An 18,982-nucleotide genomic window follows, 5' to 3' on the forward strand; every position below is an offset into this window, starting at 1 on the left:
GAGATGTTACCTTCGATTTAGCTGAGTCACTGTTGGTTGAGTCTGGGGAAAAGAGAATAAAAACATCAGCGGGTCAGAACCACTGAAGGTAACAAAAGGCCAGAACAGTCATGGCAGAGGACACAGAGGCAGCTGGTGTCATCATCACTTTTTTTGAAAGGACAAATCTGCAATAAATCACAGGAAGCTGCGACTGCATGTTGCACTTCTGTCAACACCAAACCTTGATGTCACAGCGGGTGTCTTCCACCAGCTGTAAAGCGGAAAACACCTGCTCTGACATCACCAAGGGGGAGTGGCTAGACTATAAAATTTTGAGGAACACGTCTTCCTCTGTGCCCTCTGACCGTGACGGACCCCAGCACACAGAAACTGATTTACTCTCTGTGATAGTATGTGGAGGGGAAACAATGACTGGGGGAGCGGGGGTTTGGTGTTGGAGGCATTAGGAAACCACGGCACACACCGATGACATCACCGAAAAAACACTGATGACATCAATCAGTGAGAGAAGCGTTGGAAGGCGTGAAGGCAGAAATTATTTTGAGTTGAAAGTATGAAAAGAAACATTCCCTCACAAACACAAACACACCGATGCAGAATAAAAGCTGGTTTTGTCTTTCATGTAGCGTTTAAATCAAAGTCTTTGGAGAAACCTGGAGACGCCGGCGAGGTGACGCCTGTGTAAGTGGCTCTAGATGGAAATGTTTCTCATGTACCAACAATAATAATAGTAAATATCAGTACAGTTTATTTTGTGCTGCTTCCAGATGGTGGCCAAGCTTTAATAAAATATTAAATCAAATGTATCTCTGATGAGACAGGTCAGAAACGGCGCCACCTAGAGTCCCCTTAGAGCTAAGAGTGGGGTTAGGAGCCTGATGATTGGACTACACCAACGGAAATTGCCCGTAGGATGAGTGGAGCTCAGTGCCTGACAACAAGACCACCAGTGACTGGGAGTTGTCTCTCAGTGACAGACCAGTTTACACTCCAGTGTCAGATACAGAGAGCATCCAGTCAGCCGTTAATTCATTAGTCAATCTGAGGCGACACTGACGTGACATGTTCTTACAGAGACCTCCGCCTGACACTGAGAGGGAGTCACTGATTTTAAGAGAGGTAATGGAGACCATGGAGACACAAACCATCACCAACACTAACTCTCTCTCACCCACACAAACACACATTATCTCACTTTCACAGTATGATGCAGACTCAGTTTGTACACACACACGCACACACACACGTATTGCCAGGGGAGTTTCCATCCTACCGCAGTGGCTGCTCCACAGGCTCAGCTAAGAGAAGGAAATGCAGAAACGTACAGAGAAAGTGAAAGATGAGCAACGTGGAGGGAAAAAAGAGGTCAGCAGAAAGGAGAGAAGTGTAGGCACGCTATCAAACACAGAAACAGTCCGAGTGCTAACACTTTCATTTCTTATGCTGCGTTCCAGTTCGGTTGGAAAGTAGGGAATTCTGGCTTTAAACTGGGACAAACTTCCAAGGAGGAATTACAGTCAAGTGAAGATCTGACGTCATGCCAACATGTCAGCACTTGAGATAATTAACTTTAACATGTTTTTAAATAAGTTCCATGTTTAGTCATTTAGTTTAAGAGACTCGTAGATATGTGTTTACACCGAAACAGGATTAATTTACTAACTTGCTGAATCTTTATCTTGAGAATTAAGACTCATTTCTGCAAAACACCTTGATAACATCTGACTGCTGGTTTCTTTTCCTCAGTTCACTGGAGCGCACAGATCATAACTATGACACACAAGTGGGGAATTTCCTACTTCCAGCTTCAAACAGAAAGCAGCATCAATTTTGGGTGTGCATTAAAGCTACCCCAATGCTATTGGTCGGATGGTCAGAGCTAGCAGCCATTGGTTCAGAGCAGTAAGCAGCGTGCTCACCTGAGGCCTCCCCGAGCAGAGCGGTCCTGCCGATGTTGGATAGCAGGTGGTCGATGTTGGGGGCAGGTTGCACGTCCTCCGTGTCCACCGGCGTCTGAATGGAACAGACACAAAACCAGCAACATTCAATGACACAACAAAAGGCTGCGATTTACAGTGACTTTAACACATTAAAAAACAAGGGGCACCTTGGATGATCAACTGATGTGATTTCTCGACAGATACGGCTTTGAATAGATTTCTAGCAATGTTTTGCTTTATCTGTGCTCTCGATCCCGAAGATAAAAACTACAAGGTCACATTTAAAGTCACTTTATGTGTCACCTTGCAAACCGCACATTGACTTACTGGTTTTATGAAACAGCACGGGTATTCAATGAATCTTTTACTTTGACTGTGAATATGTGACTCATGGTCATGAATGAGTGCAATCATAATGACTCAGCACATTGCTATTTAAATAAATTTCTTACAAAAGTCATTTCCTGACAGATTCAAGGCATATTTTCAATGTTCAGGGACTTTCTTTGTCATCTTAAAACATGATAAAAAGGGGTTGCTGCAGAAAATAATATTTTGCAACACGTTCAAATAGAGATTCTGAGTCATTTCACACCATCTTGGAAAGATGATCAGATAATTAAGTCACAACATGCTGCATATTACTTGCAGGGTTTCAGAGCTACTGTACATCCTAAGCTAAATCTTTGAATTATTAACTCTGTGGTACATTAAAGGGCCACTTCACCCCAAAATTATAATTTGTATATCAGTTACTGACCCCTTAGAACACTGAATTTGAGAGAAAAACATTGTTTTTCTTGCATGCCTCTAGGGTGATGATGAATCCAAAAAAATGGAAAAAATCTTGATGAATTGAAGTCATAGGGGTCCACGTTTAACAACTGCAAAACTATGTCAAAACATCGGTTTAAAAACCAAAATCTCACACAACCCGTGCAGAGTAATCAATGTCACCTCCCAAATAGACAGCCCTTTCAGACAGGGAACTGAACTACAAGTGAAACTTGTCTATGCTCTCTTCAAAGCCAGACTCCACTGACAAAAACAGTAATTAATTTTACCTGAAAAGTGAAGCTGCTGGTCTATCACTGCCCTGATGATTTATTAAGTCTGTGTGACTTTGATAAATCCAAACTAACCCTTTAAAACACTAAAGTTACACAAACAACCTAACTGATCGGGGCAGCATTAGACCAGCAGCTCCTGTCTTCAGTGAGGTAAAATTACTGTTTTTGTCAATGGAGTCTGGCTTTGAAGAGAGCATAGACAAGTTTCACTTTTAGTTCAGCTCTCGGTCAGAAAGGGCTGTCTGTTTTGAAAATACTGGGCATACGGCTGGATTAATAAGACTTGTATTATACAGCACAAGTTGTGTGAGAGTTGGTAAACAGATGTTTTGATATAGTTGTGCTGTTGTTAAATGTGGGCCCCAATGACTTCAGTTCATTAGGAATTTTCTCAGTTTCTGGATTCTTTGTTCACAGGAGGTATATGAGAAAAAAGTTATCTTAATGAATTCAATGCAAAATGGGGTGAGGACCTGATATGCAAATGGTCATTTGGCATTGAACTATATCTTTAAGGTCTAAATTATTGTCCATATGCTATAAAACAACAATATGGGGAACATACCTTTTCATCCTTGTCTTGCTCTTCAGTGAAAAACCAGTTGCACTACAAGAACGACATAGAGAAGAAACATTTAGCATGGAGATGAGTATGAGTAATGTGTGTGTGTGTGTGTGTGTGTGTGTGTTGCCTCTCTCACATGTTGGATGAGCGTCTCTACTATCTTGTAACGGTCGGGCATGTGTGTGACCATATCTTTCATGTTGTCCTCAGACGTCCGAACGAGAGTTGGCCCAAACACCAGAGCCAGGTTACGAGGCTCCATCTGCACAAAGGCAAAAAAGACATTAATACCGAAGACATCACGGTAGTTCATGATTATATTTTCATGACATTTACAGACTCTCTGTCACACACGTACAGCAGACACACACCTTGTTTTTATCAGAGTTGTCGGCTACAGTCTTCAGGTGGACAACAAGGAACTTCAGAGTGTGGTAATAATAATCTGGGAGGTCTCGAATCTGCGAAACACAAACAGGACGAATGGCAATAATGGTAAACCTGTTGTACCTGCCACACCTCGAGCCCAGTTGGTAAATCAAAATGTTCAAATTCATTCATAAATAAAAACAAATACGTACTAGTTTCTTCATGGTTTTTAGTCGTTCTGATGCACTTTCCATTCGATTGGCATCAATGAAGTCGTTGTACTTGTCTGTGCAGATATAAGAAATATTAAAATACATGTAATGGTTTGATATGAATGCATTGCAGTGTTAGGTGTGCATGATGGCGTGTCCTGACATGTTTGGACTCACCGTTGGTGAAAAGAGGCTCTGGAAGTTTCCTGAAGAAGGATTTAAGTAAACTGCTGACAACATTGAGGTCTTGCCACTTCTGTTGACGGCAAAAGAAAGAGAGAGGAGTCAGAGGTCATCGAATTTTAACGTTTGCTAATGATACAGTTTAGTTGAGTAAAGCTGAATGAAACCTCTCAGTTAAAATGTTTATGCTCCATCAATCTAGATATATTTTTCTCTCTGAAGTGGCTTTTCTGACAGTCAGAGCACACGTGTATTTGTTGTTCCTCACCTCCTCTGCAGGGTTGATGTCGACGCCCTTGTTGAGCTGATCCTGGAGCATCGACACCATAGCGTTGTTCCCGGGGACTCTGTAGATTCCCGTGTACTCCAGACCCATGTCCTCCACCAGGCCGCAGCAGATCTCCACAATCAACGGGATGAACTGAGAGGGACACAGACATAAATTAATCACAAATAAAACCTTTAGTAGAAAATCTGTTTGAATGTGTTTAGGTAAGATACAGGACATGAAAACTAACCTTGTTGTTTACTCCCGGCTGACAATCCTCCAACCTCACACCAAAAGCTTTAGGCCCGGCCTTCTTTGCCTTCTTCATGATGTTGATTCCCCACGGAGACTTCGGAGGGCCGCTCTCATCTAAAGAACAAAAACGTATGAAATTCCCTGTTGGACACAGAGCCTCAGTATGTGCTTCTTGGTTTACCTGATCCTTCTGTCTAAGGCTGTTAAAGGGACGGTTCACGCCAAATAAAAAATACACATTTTTCCTCCTACCTGTAGTGCTATTTATCAGTCTAGATGGTTTTGGTGAGAGTTGCTGAGTGTTGGAGATATTGGCTGTAGAGATGTCTGCCTTTTCTTGAATATATTGGAATTAGATGGCACTTGGCCTGTGGTGCTTGAAGCGCCAAAAAAAATACATTTGAAAAATTCAACAGCAATGTCTCTTTCCAGAAATCATGACCCAGTTACTCAAGATAATCCACAGACCTTGTTGTGAGCAGTTTCATGTAGGAACTATATTTCTATCTTTCTACTGAACTACACTCCGAACTGAGAAAGTGTGCATCTATTCAGGGACGAGAGGCTCCAGGTCATGACAGTGAGAGAGTAAAACATTAATGGCGTCCTCCTCTGCTGACCTGTAACGTCAGCTAGCTCAGTGGTGCTAGGTGAGCTTGCAGTAGATGCACGGCTCCTTCTGCACAGTGATATGGTTGGCTGGTGTAGTTCAGTAGAAAGAAAATAGTTTCTACATGAAACTGCTCACAACAAGGTCTGTGGATTATCTTGAGTAACCAGGTCATGATTTCTGGAAAGAGACATTGCTGATGAGTTTTTTGATTAAGTATTTTTTGACACACTGAGTGCTACAAGCCGAGTGCTATTTAGTTCCATTATATTCAAGAGAAGGCAGTCATCTCTACGGTCGTTATCTCCAACACTTGGCAAATCACACCAGAACAATCTAGATGGATAAACAGCACTACAGGTAAGAGCAAAAATATGTATCTTTGATTTTGGGGTGAACTGTCCCTTTAAATATTCTTATGGCAATAGATATATTCCTAAAAGTGATTGGTAATACAACACCTGCAAATGTGGGATGACATAAACTGATGTCGGAGCTAATACCTGTGGAATATCTAACATACGGATTTAGATTTAAAATAGATCATTTCTATAAGACTGGGACATCTTTCATGAAATGTACTGGTCAAAGAATCACAAACAAAGGGATGACATGTTGCATCAATGAAAACTAATGATGTTATTGATAATGGTTCATTTCAGTCTTTCCTAAAAAGTATGAAAAGACATCATTATCAGTGCTGAACCTTGGCTTTAGGTCAGATAGTTCTTGTGTCCACATGCCTTAGTATTAGTAATAAGCTGTGAGTAGTTTACTTATAAGTAGTGTAACAAATTAGACCTATTATTTTTGACATTTTTAGTTAAACTATTAAACTATTTACCCCTTATTTTTGAATACTAATAATTCCCCATGACCGTGCAACCATAATTATCTTTAGGTCATCAAAAGAGAAAGCCTACCCTCTCCAGGTGATAATCAATCTCACTAACATTTGACATTTAATCAAATGTAATGTAATGTAATAAGGCAGTTTTATTTTTGCACTATGAGTAGTGCGTCCATATACTGACCTTTGCCCTCTGGTTTTGGAGAGCGTGGTGCCCCTGCTGCGTTTTCTGTCTTGGCAAGCAGGAAGGGAGGCTTCATGCGGGGCATTCTGGGAGAGGAGTCGGGCTTGCTGCCTGTTGGACTGCAGGGGGAGACAGAGAGACGGGTTTAATTCAAGCTGTCAGTGAAGGCAACTTCATTATGCTCGATTTACAATCGCTTATCAGGTGACTCACCTCTGTTTCCTGTAATCATTCAGCTTCTTATTGATGAGGGCCTGTCTGGAGAAGCCGAGCTCCTGCAACAAACAAACACACCTGCGTTATAGCCACACACTCCACACACAGTCACAGAGGAGGTTGAACAGGTGAAGGTGTGTGCTCTGACCTCGCTGTCCGTTTTGCTGTTCTCCCTGATGACCTTGATCCAGTCCAGCATGTCCTCACGGTCCTCCGCCTGCAGCAGGTACTCGCAGAAGTCCTGGGTGGTCAGCCGCAGCGCGTGCTTCCGTTTGGTCTCACTGTACGCAATATCCACCAGGCAGCCCCGGATGCTGATTGGCTGCTCGTCCTCAGCCGCGCCTCCAATCGTGGCCCCGCGGAGCACCGCCTCCCTCTTGTCCTTGTAGAGGAACAGCGAATGGGAGCGAAGCACCGAGAAGACTCGCTTCCATGGACGCATGCCGCTGCCCACCTTCTGTGAAAGGAAGATGAAATATGAGTCTTTGCCGAATGCTTTTCTGCTTTAGTTACTTTCTCATCAAGCCTGGCGTGCCCACCTTGCCCTTCTCTGTGAGGATCTGTTTGAAGTGCAGCCATCCTTCTCGCCGTACGTCACTGTAAGTGATGTTTCCCAGCTCTGAGGTGGAATGGCGTTTAGATCGAACCTCCTCTGCTGTCCCGAGGTTGTCCAGAGACTGAAACACAAACAGGGAAATAATCAGAACATTTTCTGATGCCTTGAGACCTTAAGAAATATGTTAAATCTAACTTTTTTCACTTTTATTTCAGTACGGTAATCAAAAGGTATGATAACATAAGGCCACCCATTCCTATTAGAACCAGAAAACTCCATCGAAAAAAGGATAAATCTTATAAATCTTCATCTCTCTCTTGCTGGACTAATAATAACGTTTTTGCGGAGGAATCAACATAATGTTCATTTTTAAAGCCAAAATGTTTCCTGTCATTCAGTCAGTGCCAATGAGAGTTTAGTTGTGACCTTTGCTCCTCATGACCAGGTGTTTTCCAGTATTTGATATGAATCTGAGACTTCTCCTCTTACCACATTACATCATGTTGCAACTGTTGCATCAGTAGCTGAAGCAGCGACTATCTGGCCTCAGTTGCCAAATCCTGCCATTAAAACTCACATCGAAAATATGATTCCTGACACAGCTTTATTAAGTTGACGCAGACGGGATATGACTCATTGTTTTGATTCAGGTTTGAAGCACCTTGTCTGCAAAATAAGAGTATGCATTGCGATATCTGATGTGCAGAAATCCCCACAGGCACCGACAGGATGATGATGAAGATGATGAAGATGAAGATGAATGCAAGTTACTAGAGGATTGCAGATTTTTAGGCAACATTTTTTAAAGCAAAACTATGTCACTTTTCAAGCTAGAAATAATAAATGTTTCCTCTGATAAATAAAGAGTTAAGTAAGAAAGCAATAAAACTCTCTCTTGCTTTATGCAATATACTCAGGAGTTTTGCTGCCACAGCCTCACTTGCTCTGGTATGACCACTAGCTCATGGTGGCTAATGTTAGCAAACGTAAGACTTATGTACTTGTATAAGTCAGCTGGCTGACTTTGTCTGTCTAGCACTTGTCTTGCCTTAGCATGCCACAGGTGAACATTTCAATATTTTAATGGCAAAAGTAAAAGTAAAAGTAATGTCTTCAGTGACAAGGTAAGGAGGAAATGAAACCATCATCTTGTAACTGTGGCAACAAGTGGCGCAGGCTCACATAAAACATAAAAACAGATCAGGTGTTTTACAGCTGTGATTTTAACATGGCCGCCGTTTATGCAAAAAGTTTAACAATTAAGTTTTATGCCCTAATTTGTTTAGCTAATTCCAGTTAACTTTCTTTAAGTCGATGAACATCTGTTAAATTTATCTGTGAAGCTGCAGGACGCCCATTTTCATTTATAATTTGTTTTCCTGGTTTGATTTACTGTCTAGATAACACGTGAAATGCTAAACTTGTCACTGCGGCCTCCACAAATAAAGCAGGGGAAAGAACAAGATTTGTAAAAATAAGGTTTTGATGATGAAAAGTTAGAAGAAGAACTCACCCCATCTGTGAAGAAACTCTTCACTCTCTTTGGTAGCCTCCTGTGAAGTGCAACAACACAACGGAGAATTAAATGTCAAAATATCTGCCTGCATATGTAATTTAATAGATGCCATTTAAATCCCAGCCGTCTCAGTCTGACAGTACTCACGAGAAGACTCGGCCTTCCTCTCTGAACGTGTTGAGTCCCTCGTCACACGACTTGGAGCGTTCGGTGGTGATGGCTAGAAGATAGGAGGAACGGCGACCGGATTTAATACTGCCTGCTCGATGAGAGGATGAATGAGCAGAGAGAGAAAGAGAGAAACAAGAGAAAGAGAAGAGAAAGACAGAATTTTGATGTAATGCCAATCACCAGAGGTGTTGGATTATCAGAGGGGATAGTGAGGGAGGGAGCAGGAGGTGGTGGTGGTGGTGGTAGAGGAGTAGGTTGGGTGTGTAAGTGGCATGGTTAGGATGGACGGTGTGGAGATGAGCTGGAGCAGTGGGTTAGATTAAATCAACTCTGGATACTTTTCTCACCACTGGCATGCAGGTGTCGCCTCTGTAAACAAACTGACATGCAATTTTTAACAAAATGTATCATGCAAATCTAAGTTTGTCCAACTTAAAGAATTGACTTGCAGAACCAAACACTCTGAACACACATGTTTGTATTCTTTGTGTCAAACATGGAATCTACAAATTCAGCATGCAAAAAAATATTGAAGTCTCATCTTTGCAAGATTTTTTGTCTTTTATTGAGCCTCAAAAGTCTCATTTTGAAGTGCACTCTGATTATTTCAACCTGCTTCTAGTTGAAATCATCTAAGGATTAAGACATTTGCATAAATTAGGGTAAGTGTCTGCCACTTAATTTTTGAAAATTCTTTCAACAATTTGATGTGAATCAGAAACCAGCTGAAACTGGCACATTTTTCACACCTCATTTGAGAAAAAAATACCTTAAAGACTCAGTAATTGGCAAAAAAATACTTGATAAGATGCCCTTACACCCTCTGGATATTTATAATGTAGTACAACAACCAACTAAAAGGGTTTTAAAATCTCATGCTTCATCAGTCCCTCTGAAATAAACAGAGGGATCATCTTCATCGCAGGTAAACACCACAAATAAGATACTTTTCAGCTATATGCAGCGGGGAGGAAGGGAGGGAAGGGGGGAGAGGAGGGGGACACTCACTGCAGTCGTGTGAGAAGAGCCTAGTGAGGGGGAAGGTGAAGGTGGGGGAGGCGGGGCTGGTGACCACGGCGGGTGCCGAATTCATGCCGCTGGACACCACGGAGGACGCCGGCACGTGGCGTGCACGCAAATCAGCGCCGGGGCTGGTCGGCTCATCTGTTGGAGGGTGGAGGGAAGGAGGGGAGGCAGGAGGAGAGGAGGAAGGAAAAGGCAAGGGGGCAGGGGGGGGATAGGGGTTAGGTGTTAGAGAAAAAAGGTCAGAAAGGAAAAAGAAGTGAAGTAAAAAGGGGTTAGATCAGGAGAAAGCGTGGAAGAGGAGAGGTTTTTAAAGGAGGCGTGGAACCGCAGGGTTACCTTCAGAGATACAAGATAATTCATTTCACAGTTTCCATTTCTTTCACCTTTAAAATCTTTCAAACTGCAAAATCAAGACATACATCAGTCATACTGGGACATGAGGCACATCTAGATTCAAGTGAGACGTGCACAAAACACCACAAGAACATATGATCACTCACAAATCAATTAAAGAAACCGATCTAAAACCTGTGCAGCTGTTTCAGGAAAGAATAAAAATACAAATGCAACCAAAATAAGCAAAGAGTTAACAGATGCACTACCTGTGTCTCCTGTTGCCATACGTAGAGCTATTCAGTCGCTAACATGGGGGGGGGGGGTTTGTTACAGAGCTCTACAGGCTGCAGGTTTCAGTTCTTTATAAAATCTACAGTAGTGTGTGATCTGATACATGTGAGGGTACGTACAGGAGAGAATATCACGATCCGACAAGCACAAAAAAATATTGTGAATAACTGAATATTTAGAGGTAGTTTTGATGCTGAGAGTGAAGCTTCAGTGTTCAGAAGACAAAAGGCATAAAGCAGTTTTATAGGTCACACAGGCTACAAGTCTTTAACTGATTTAGATGATGCAAAGGGATATGAAACCACAACACACACACACACACACACACACACACACACACATACACACACACACTTCCTGACTGACAGTGAGGATGAGAAAGTGGCCTGATATTTGCATAAAGCAAGGAGAAGCTGGATTTGCCGGTGACATTTTAAACTGTCAGAACTGAACTGCTGCGAGGCTTCGGTGTGTTCTCTGTGGAAACTACAGAGGGCAGCACAGCTTCTGCAGGCTGGAGGGACTCAGCCTGAGATCCGCCCCAACAGACCACCACAAAGTCTTTCTCTAAATTCTTGCTTCGGTTTTACCTCATTACTGCTCGGATTTCATTGTGTTTTTTTAACCTCTCCGTCCCTGCAACTTCTCGCAATCATCCCTCATCCTTCACCTTCCTCTCTTTCCCTCTGGCTCTTATCTTACATCTGCCACCTACCACTGCTGCTCTATCCCTCACTCCTGTGCACACTAGAGTCCGACATCAGGCGGAAAACATTTCCAGTCTGGGATGAGGAATCTGCCTGTTTACAGCACTGCCCAGAAATAGCCCGGCTGTGGGTTTAACAAAGGCCGTCATTAACAGAGAGTGAGCTCAGAGCCACGAGACAGAGATGGACCAGCAGAGGGGAGCAACATACTGCAGCATACTTTGCCTCGACTCCACAGGACAACATACATGGAGCTCAGCATTCAGGGAATACATGGGGAAGAGAGATGGAGAAAGACAAGAGAGCAAGAGTGGAAGTAGAAAAAAGTTAAAGAGGAAAAAGATAAAGGAAAGAGGAGCTTAAAATAACCTTAAAAGCACACCTACTGTACATATAAATTTTTTTAAGTGTGAAAATGCACCAAATCTCAATGTCTGGTGATTTTTACTTGTTTAGATCAATTAAATGGAGGAATACATGCCAAAATTAATTCAAAACTCATTACCAAAAGTATAGCAACGCCATCTTTTCTTTCTAGAATTGGAGTCAGGGTACCAGCACTAAAATCACTCAACAAAATAAGCCAAACATCTCAAATATTAAATGTGGTACAGCTGTACGATAACTTTGCATAAATTAAATAGCCTACAATCGACAAAAAAGACAAGACAGGTCGGGCTGTAACTAGTGTTGTTGCGTTACTGGAATTTCTAACTTTGACAAAATACCTTATATCATTTTGATACCACAGGAAAAAACTGACATTAAGGCATACATTTAAAAAAATTAAGGGTTAAAACAACAAGGGTATAACATGACAATAACTTTCTTTTCCTAATTAGCAGGAGACAACACTAGCCGCAACACTGTTAAACCATTTGGTCGATAAAATGGTGAAAATGAACATCGCAATCTTCTGTAAGACGAACGTGATGACTCCATGTTTTCTCCGCCTTACAGTCCAAAACCCTCAGGTATTTTGTTTATCGTCATACAAGACAAAAACAAGCTGCAAATCCTCATAAAAACATCTGCAAAAAAAATCTCTTATTCCCTCTGCGATCTTTACCCTGGATAAATGAAAAGAGGCACTGTACCCTGACCTGGCAACACTGTCCTGGTATTGTTGTTGTAATTTTACTCCTATTTTAAGTGCGTGTATCTATTGTTTTAAGTGTGTTTTAAATGTGCATTGTTTGTTTGACATTGAGCCTCGTCAAAGGGGAATTTCTGTTCACAAAAAAATGTGATCTTATCTTATAATGTAGCAGCTTTTTTTATCAAAGCAGTTGCATGCTTTGATTTATCAGCTGATCATCCTATTGATTAATCAGCTAGTTGTTTCAGCCTTGCAAACAGGACAATAAATCTGACCAACCATCAGATGGCAACTTTTTCCCCTTTTTCCACGATTGCATTGTACGAACAAAAAAAAAAGTTTAATGCTGCAAGCCTAGTAAAACAGCGAAAAGAATACTAGCAATCTAGAATGAGACAAAAAATAGAAGCTGGTGCCTGTAAGACAAAACAAGGGGACGAGAGGCCTTGTGAAAGCAGGACAGAGGCCAGCACAGAAGGTCTTGGTCCTGGTCTGTTGTGTCCAGGGTCCAGCTGGTAAAGATAGTCACGGATTGGACCCTCTCACACCCAGGCAGACACACAAACCCCTTCATCTTCCACAGCAGCACAATAGCAGCATTGAGGGTGGGAGCTGAGTGTATGGGCCCCTACTGTTCCCCACAAGGACCGCCACAAAAACCTCCTGCTAATTTACAGCTTAGATTCATGTTGAAAGACTTCAAGTGGGCAGAGAGTAAAAAGCTGCATCTGTGGACATGCCCATTCTTGTTTTATTACATTGTATGAGCTCCAAAAATAGAAAACAAATACTAAACTTTCTATAGCTCTATACTAGACGTCATAAAAACATATTTTGCTGCAGACATAGCCCGCCTTTGTGCGCTCTACCTCACAGACATCTGTGCTTTGCAGACAAGAACGACAACAGCCCATTAAATCGCATGTTCCCAAACAGGCCCAGATCATATCAGCATCTCCGTCAGAGAGATGAAAAGATGGAGAAAGACAGAGAAGTGAAACACTAAGTTCTCGTCTATGGGGAGAAACTAGCCTAGTTTCAGTTTATGGCCTTCAAACGTGTCTCGGCCTGCAGCTCTGACTGCCTAGTTTCGTTTAATTCAGGTGAAGGTACGAGACAAGAATGTGCTCTGACAGATGGACCGAGAAAAAGAGGCAGAAAGATGCGTCCTGGTTTGCAGATTGCTCTGGATTTTCTCTCTTTAAATGACTTTTTCTGACCGAGCGTGGCTTGGCATAAATATCGATGGTCGTTCCATGTTGGGTCAAAGTGAGAGTCAGCTGATTTGAATCTATTCAGCATTAGGGTAAGCAGCGGTTGTTTTCCTCGGGCTGTGACAGGGTGATGGAGGCACGGCTCGCCTGATTGACGTACTTCATTTTGTGTATGGTTTGACTTCATGGGTGCTGTACATGTTAAGTGATACGAGCCAACATGCAGCCCGTGGAGCCCCTTCTCTTTGAGTCTTTTCAAAGCAGGAAACAAGCCGAGACAAGACCACAATCAGCTGTCACTGACACCAACATATGCGGGCCATAACTGTACAGCAAATATGCATGCAAACAACCTCATACAGACATACAGTTACGTATAGTGCATACACAGAAGCTACTATAGATCATGTTTGTCCATTTATGGCAAAATGTGAGTGTCAGATTTAAAGGTTATGATTTAGGTTTTCCTAATTATACAATTTCATTTGATCTAATTCACTTAATCCAACTTTCATATTAATCTTGTGCCAAAATTACTGTAAATTAGGTGCAAAAGTTTCTGCTTGGTCCATAAAAAGCTGATAATGTCTTTAAATAAAGGACTAGAAGTCATCTTGTCTTTCCACTTATATGTTTTACAGCCAAAATTACATAATGGTCAAAGTGAACCAAACTGTAATGAAGACACACATAAAAAAATATTTTCAGGAGCCCTATTCTATATTCATAATTCCAAATATCCAATAGTTAAGACGAAACAAGGCTACGAGTCTAAAGCCTCGCTAGCTGCTGTGTGAGGCTGTGCTTCGGCACAATGGTGCTGTCACTATGCTAAAAACAACAATGCTAACATGCTGGTGTTTCACAGGTATTATGTTTGCACACTTCATTTAGCGTGTTAGCATGCTACAGTACAGACCAAAATACTAAAATAATTGACAGATTTATCAACAATAACATACTCTTGAGCTGTGGCTCTGTTTATGACCGCTAGCCACTTTTTCCTTCGAAACTCCTCAACTGGTGTGACAACACTGGAGACTTGGGTTTTGGTTAGTTGTACAACCAGTCACACAGCAGCTCTTGGGCTTGCTGGCGTGATGAAGTCACAAAGAAAACCATCCTAATTTGCTGCTTCATGAGCAGTTCTTTGCACTGCTACAAACCGTACCGAAGTTATCTTTACCCCTTGACCCCCAGACTGACAAGCAGACTTTGAGAATACAGTAACTGACTAAAAGATCGGAAAAAATAATAAAGAAAAAGATGACAGGCCGACATACTACAGGTATTAGAGTAAATCTTCGTCACTACCCTGCTCACACACAAACAAAAACACACACACATTCGGGAATCAAGACTCCACCTCATTTCCTCAGCACGGTGAAGTGACCTAAGACTCAAGGCAGTCAGCAGGATTAGGGAACTCCCTTCAGAAATGATTCAATCAAGCTACTAATACTGTCTGCAAGACTATGGGAAGTGCCAGCATTACCCAATGCAAACATTCACAGACAAACACATGCACAATCACAATGAAAGAATGGAAACTGCATCTGAGAAGAGCCTGGAGCCTCAATGGACAGACGAGAAGGAAATTAAGGTAACACACACATTCCCCCCAAACTCATAATTCTGTCTGAATTATAGCCTCTGCATTTCCTCTCTGTTAGGCTTTCATTAACATTCAATAAACACTCAGTGTGGATTACAATTTATAATGGCAGCGATGAAGTCTCAAGGTCAGTTGGAGTTTTTGTGAGGGGATTAAGATGTCAGAGGAGGGACATGAGATGAAGCTCAAACATTCCTTGCTTACCTATGAAGGGGATGGAGGCCAGTGAATCATCCTCTATGGGGAGGGGGGCCAGGTTGCCGTTTGGTTTACGTGGGGCTACATCTCCCATGGAACCAGGGGCAGGAGCTGAGTCCTGGGGATCGGGAGAAAACAAAGAGGGTTCTAGCCCATCCAAGGGCAGCGCATAGTGGGGGTGGCGCATGCCGTGGGCGTTCCTTCGCCCAGTGGGAGGTTTCTGCCTCAGCACCACTTCCTGGGTCTGTGCTGCCACCTCTGCCTGCCCCTCCACTGACCCTCGTTCCCTCTCGTGGTTTGTTGGCCTGTACGCTCTGTCCTGGGATTCGGGAGTGGCGGAGGCGAGAGGGGACGAGGCAGAGGCAGTGAGAGGTGCCGTTGTGCCCTCTGGGGGGCTGGTTTTAGGTGTGTTCCAGTTCATGTGAGGGCCAGAGTACGAAGGGTCCCTGAAAGAGTGGGCTTGCTGCATGATGCGGCCCGTCTTGCGGTAAAAAGAGGGGCTGTAGCTGCGGTAGCCCACCGGCTGGTCGTCCATGCTCTGCCCAGGTGGGAGCCGCCTGCTCTGAGGGGTAGCCTGCTGGGGCTGAGGCTGGGAGTGGGCCTGGGTATGAGTCTGAGGGTGGTGTTTAGAATGTGACTGTGCGTGTCGGGACACCGGAGGAGCTTGTGCCGCACCATGATGGCTCCCTTGCCTCGGGTAGGCATCAGGCCTCGGGGGCGGCTTGGGAGCCTGCTGGTGCCATGGAGGCCGCTCAAACCGAGGCGAGACCAGTCCAGCTGCTGCTCGGTCTAGCATCTCTAACGAGCGGCCATGGCGATCATACTGGGCCAGCAGATTTTCAGAGCGTGTTCGCGTATAGTTAGTGGCAGGGTGGCCCCTTCCCGGGCCACCCTCCCAGTCTCCATAGGACCAGTACGGCTCTCCATGGGGCCCTGGTCCTGACTGTTGTAGTAACAGCAGGGTGTCCTGGGAGGCACTGTGCGGCCAGCCGCCTGCCCGCTGCTGCTGCCTCCTTGAGTCAATGAGCCGATCCTGAGAGTAGCTGCGGTGGCGGGTCTGCATGTTGCGTCCTGGGCGCTCCGGCTGCTGGTTGTAGTACCAGTCAGAAAGGGCCTGCTGGCAGCGCTCGTTGCGGCCGTGGCTTAGCTGGGGCAGGGGGGGACTGGTCCAGGCTGAGCTGGACTTGCGTGGCTGAGCCTGAGAGGAACTGGCAGCATGGTGGTTAGGGTAGTGGACTTGCAGCGGGCTGGACAAAGGGCCTCCTGATGAGGAAGAGGAAGAGTAGGAGCGCCCTCTTGTCTGGCCCTGAGGCTGTTGGCCGGTCATACCGTACTGGATCTCCTCTGTGCGGTGGGCCGGGCTGCTGTGACCCACACCACCTGGCTCTCCTGCACGTCCTTCCTGCCAGCTGGCAGGGCTGCACACAGCAGAGCGGTTGTCCAGGGGTGAAGAGGGGCTGGAAGAGCCTGCCCAGCGACTCCAGTTATCCAGCTGGTTCTGGCCCATGGGGGGAGGTGGAGGGGCTCCAGCAGGGGGCGTGGCCTTTGTGTGTGGGTAACAGATAGGTGGCGGTGGTGGGAGGTACTCAGCTCCCCCTGTGTAGGGTTCGTTGCCTGTCAGGTAGGCATCCTGGGAGTATGCCTGGAAGAGGGAGGGAAAGATGGAGGAGAAGTGAGATGAGACATGACAGGAAGGTGAGTGTGCGCGGCAGTGACGACTTTAAATCTTGTGCTCTTACTATGAACAAGTTTGGCGACAACACACACCATAACCATAAGTCTCTAAGACAACTGCCAATGTACTTTACACAACAAGCCTTTAAGTGGAATGATGTCTCGACTCAACCTCTTCACCACAGTTTGTCCCCAGGGCCTCAGCGCTCAACACAAACACATGCTAGCTAACAAACTGCATGAACTGCCTCAAGCAAAAGCCACTACTCTCACTGAAACAGCAGCAAATGTCACCAGCAACGCTGTGTATACACACATACAGGATACTTATCCACACTGCGTCTCCTTAAGACTATTTCTGCAAATAACAAGTGTATAAACATTTTAACCATTGCATACAATTTCGACTCAACCTCATAACGCCAGAAAAACAAACATACTCTTGCTGACAGTCAGTTTTCCACAGCACGATTAAGAAACACTAAATCACTCAGTCAAGTTTTTAAAGGTTTACCTACAGCGGTCAGCAGAATCTTTCCTCAGCCTGCGTGCTGAGCTTGTAGTCACCATAAACAGATACAGAGGAGGAAGCACAGAGGACGAGGCAGAAGACTGATCCTCACCAACACCTCTGCTGCTGAAACCTGTCACTCCTCTCCCAGAAACAAAGTCTGTTGCTTTTCTTTCTATTACTTTTTTCGTGAGTTTTCTATCTGTTGAGCTACTTGTTTTGTCCTCTGACGGATCCTTCCAAACTCCTTCTCTCCTCCCTCTCATTCTCTGCCTTACTCCACCCTGTGGGAGTGTGGAAGGAGGCGCAGCACTAGTGATGTCATGCTAGGAATGCAGCAGATACAGGCGTAGCAATGAGGGGAGGAGTGTGAGGACAGAGGAGTAGCTTTATAATTTTAAGACATGGCAGTTGTACGTAAATGAAGAACCAAGTTTTGGGCTTTTTCAGCAGGAACACTGACATTTCTGCATGTGTGATCATTTAAACCTGCTGGTATCTGGCTTTGTGTGTTGACATGTTGCGCTGGGTTAATGGGAGGGGCCAGGGATGATGCATGTCTCATCATGTGAGTGATCCATGGAGCGACAAAAATGTGTTGTACAGTACATGGGTGTGCGAATGAACACTTAGCTTTTTTTCTTTTTTAATGTTAGCTTCAACAGTGAGGACAGCAGTAGCTTTAATGAATGTGTGTTGTCATCTAAACACAGAGAATGAAGCCTCTTAGTCACTCTGCAGCTATTCTAACAAAATCTTAACATTCTTTGACAATGACAGGGTGAATCCAGGTTGAACTCTGCTGACAGAATATATAATTTCATGCACTATCCTGAAAAAAACAAAAAAAAAACAACTAACAAATAACTGCCAGTTTGCTCGCCAAGCCATGTGTCTCAGTGTGTAATGCATGATACGTGTAGGTTCATTTGTTTAGAGAAGGTGCGTGAAAAAGCCCATACTCACACTTACCAACTGAAGCACGTCTTCATCTTTTGGCATAATGGAGAGCTCCAAAACACTTTCACTGCAAGACATGTACAGGGGAGGAAGCGGAGGGGAGGACAGGAGGAATTAAGACAAATGACACATAGATGGTGAAAGCTAGGTTCACATCCAATATCCTGACCTGGTGCTTGTTACAAAGTGTGAGACACAGAAATACAAAAAGTATTCATCATCAAATTCAGCTCATCCCAAAATTCAAAAATACATTTTTCCTCTTACCCGTAGCGCTATATATCAGTCTAGATTGTTTTGGTGTGAGTTGTCAAGCGTTGAAGATATTTTCCGTAGAGACGTCGGCCTTGTCTCGAATATAACAGCACTAGATGGCTTGTAGT

The 18,982-nt window shown here is 43.9% G+C and overlaps 1 protein-coding gene across 14 annotated transcripts in view; it reads right to left on the reverse strand.

Moving 5' to 3' along the window:
* Nucleotides 1-18,982, reverse strand: part of arhgap23a (Rho GTPase activating protein 23a) — a 77,671-nt gene that overhangs the window by 4,139 nt on the left and 54,550 nt on the right. For 5 of the 14 annotated variants that reach the window (XM_078161598.1, XM_078161596.1, XM_078161594.1 and 2 more), the window contains exons 6-23: nt 18,606-18,666; nt 15,461-17,096; nt 9,977-10,132; nt 8,945-9,056; nt 8,795-8,834; nt 7,265-7,402; nt 6,874-7,182; nt 6,723-6,784; nt 6,510-6,628; nt 4,861-4,979; nt 4,611-4,763; nt 4,337-4,415; nt 4,160-4,233; nt 3,950-4,039; nt 3,715-3,840; nt 3,579-3,620; nt 1,923-2,016; nt 11-42 (exon numbers count right to left, since the gene is read on the reverse strand). In XM_078161598.1, coding sequence (XP_078017724.1) covers nt 11-42; nt 1,923-2,016; nt 3,579-3,620; nt 3,715-3,840; nt 3,950-4,039; nt 4,160-4,233; nt 4,337-4,415; nt 4,611-4,763; nt 4,861-4,979; nt 6,510-6,628; nt 6,723-6,784; nt 6,874-7,182; nt 7,265-7,402; nt 8,795-8,834; nt 8,945-9,056; nt 9,977-10,132; nt 15,461-17,096; nt 18,606-18,666 — 3,442 coding nt within the window. The remainder of the gene's footprint in view (nt 1-10; nt 43-1,922; nt 2,017-3,578; nt 3,621-3,714; nt 3,841-3,949; nt 4,040-4,159; nt 4,234-4,336; nt 4,416-4,610; nt 4,764-4,860; nt 4,980-6,509; nt 6,629-6,722; nt 6,785-6,873; nt 7,183-7,264; nt 7,403-8,794; nt 8,835-8,944; nt 9,057-9,976; nt 10,133-15,460; nt 17,097-18,605; nt 18,667-18,982) is intronic. The other 9 variants (XM_078161600.1, XM_078161592.1, XM_078161599.1 and 6 more) reach the window with 7 other exon arrangements.

The sequence above is a fragment of the Epinephelus lanceolatus genome, chromosome 18 (assembly GCF_041903045.1).
Source record: "Epinephelus lanceolatus isolate andai-2023 chromosome 18, ASM4190304v1, whole genome shotgun sequence".
Lineage (NCBI taxonomy): Eukaryota > Metazoa > Chordata > Actinopteri > Perciformes > Serranidae > Epinephelus > Epinephelus lanceolatus.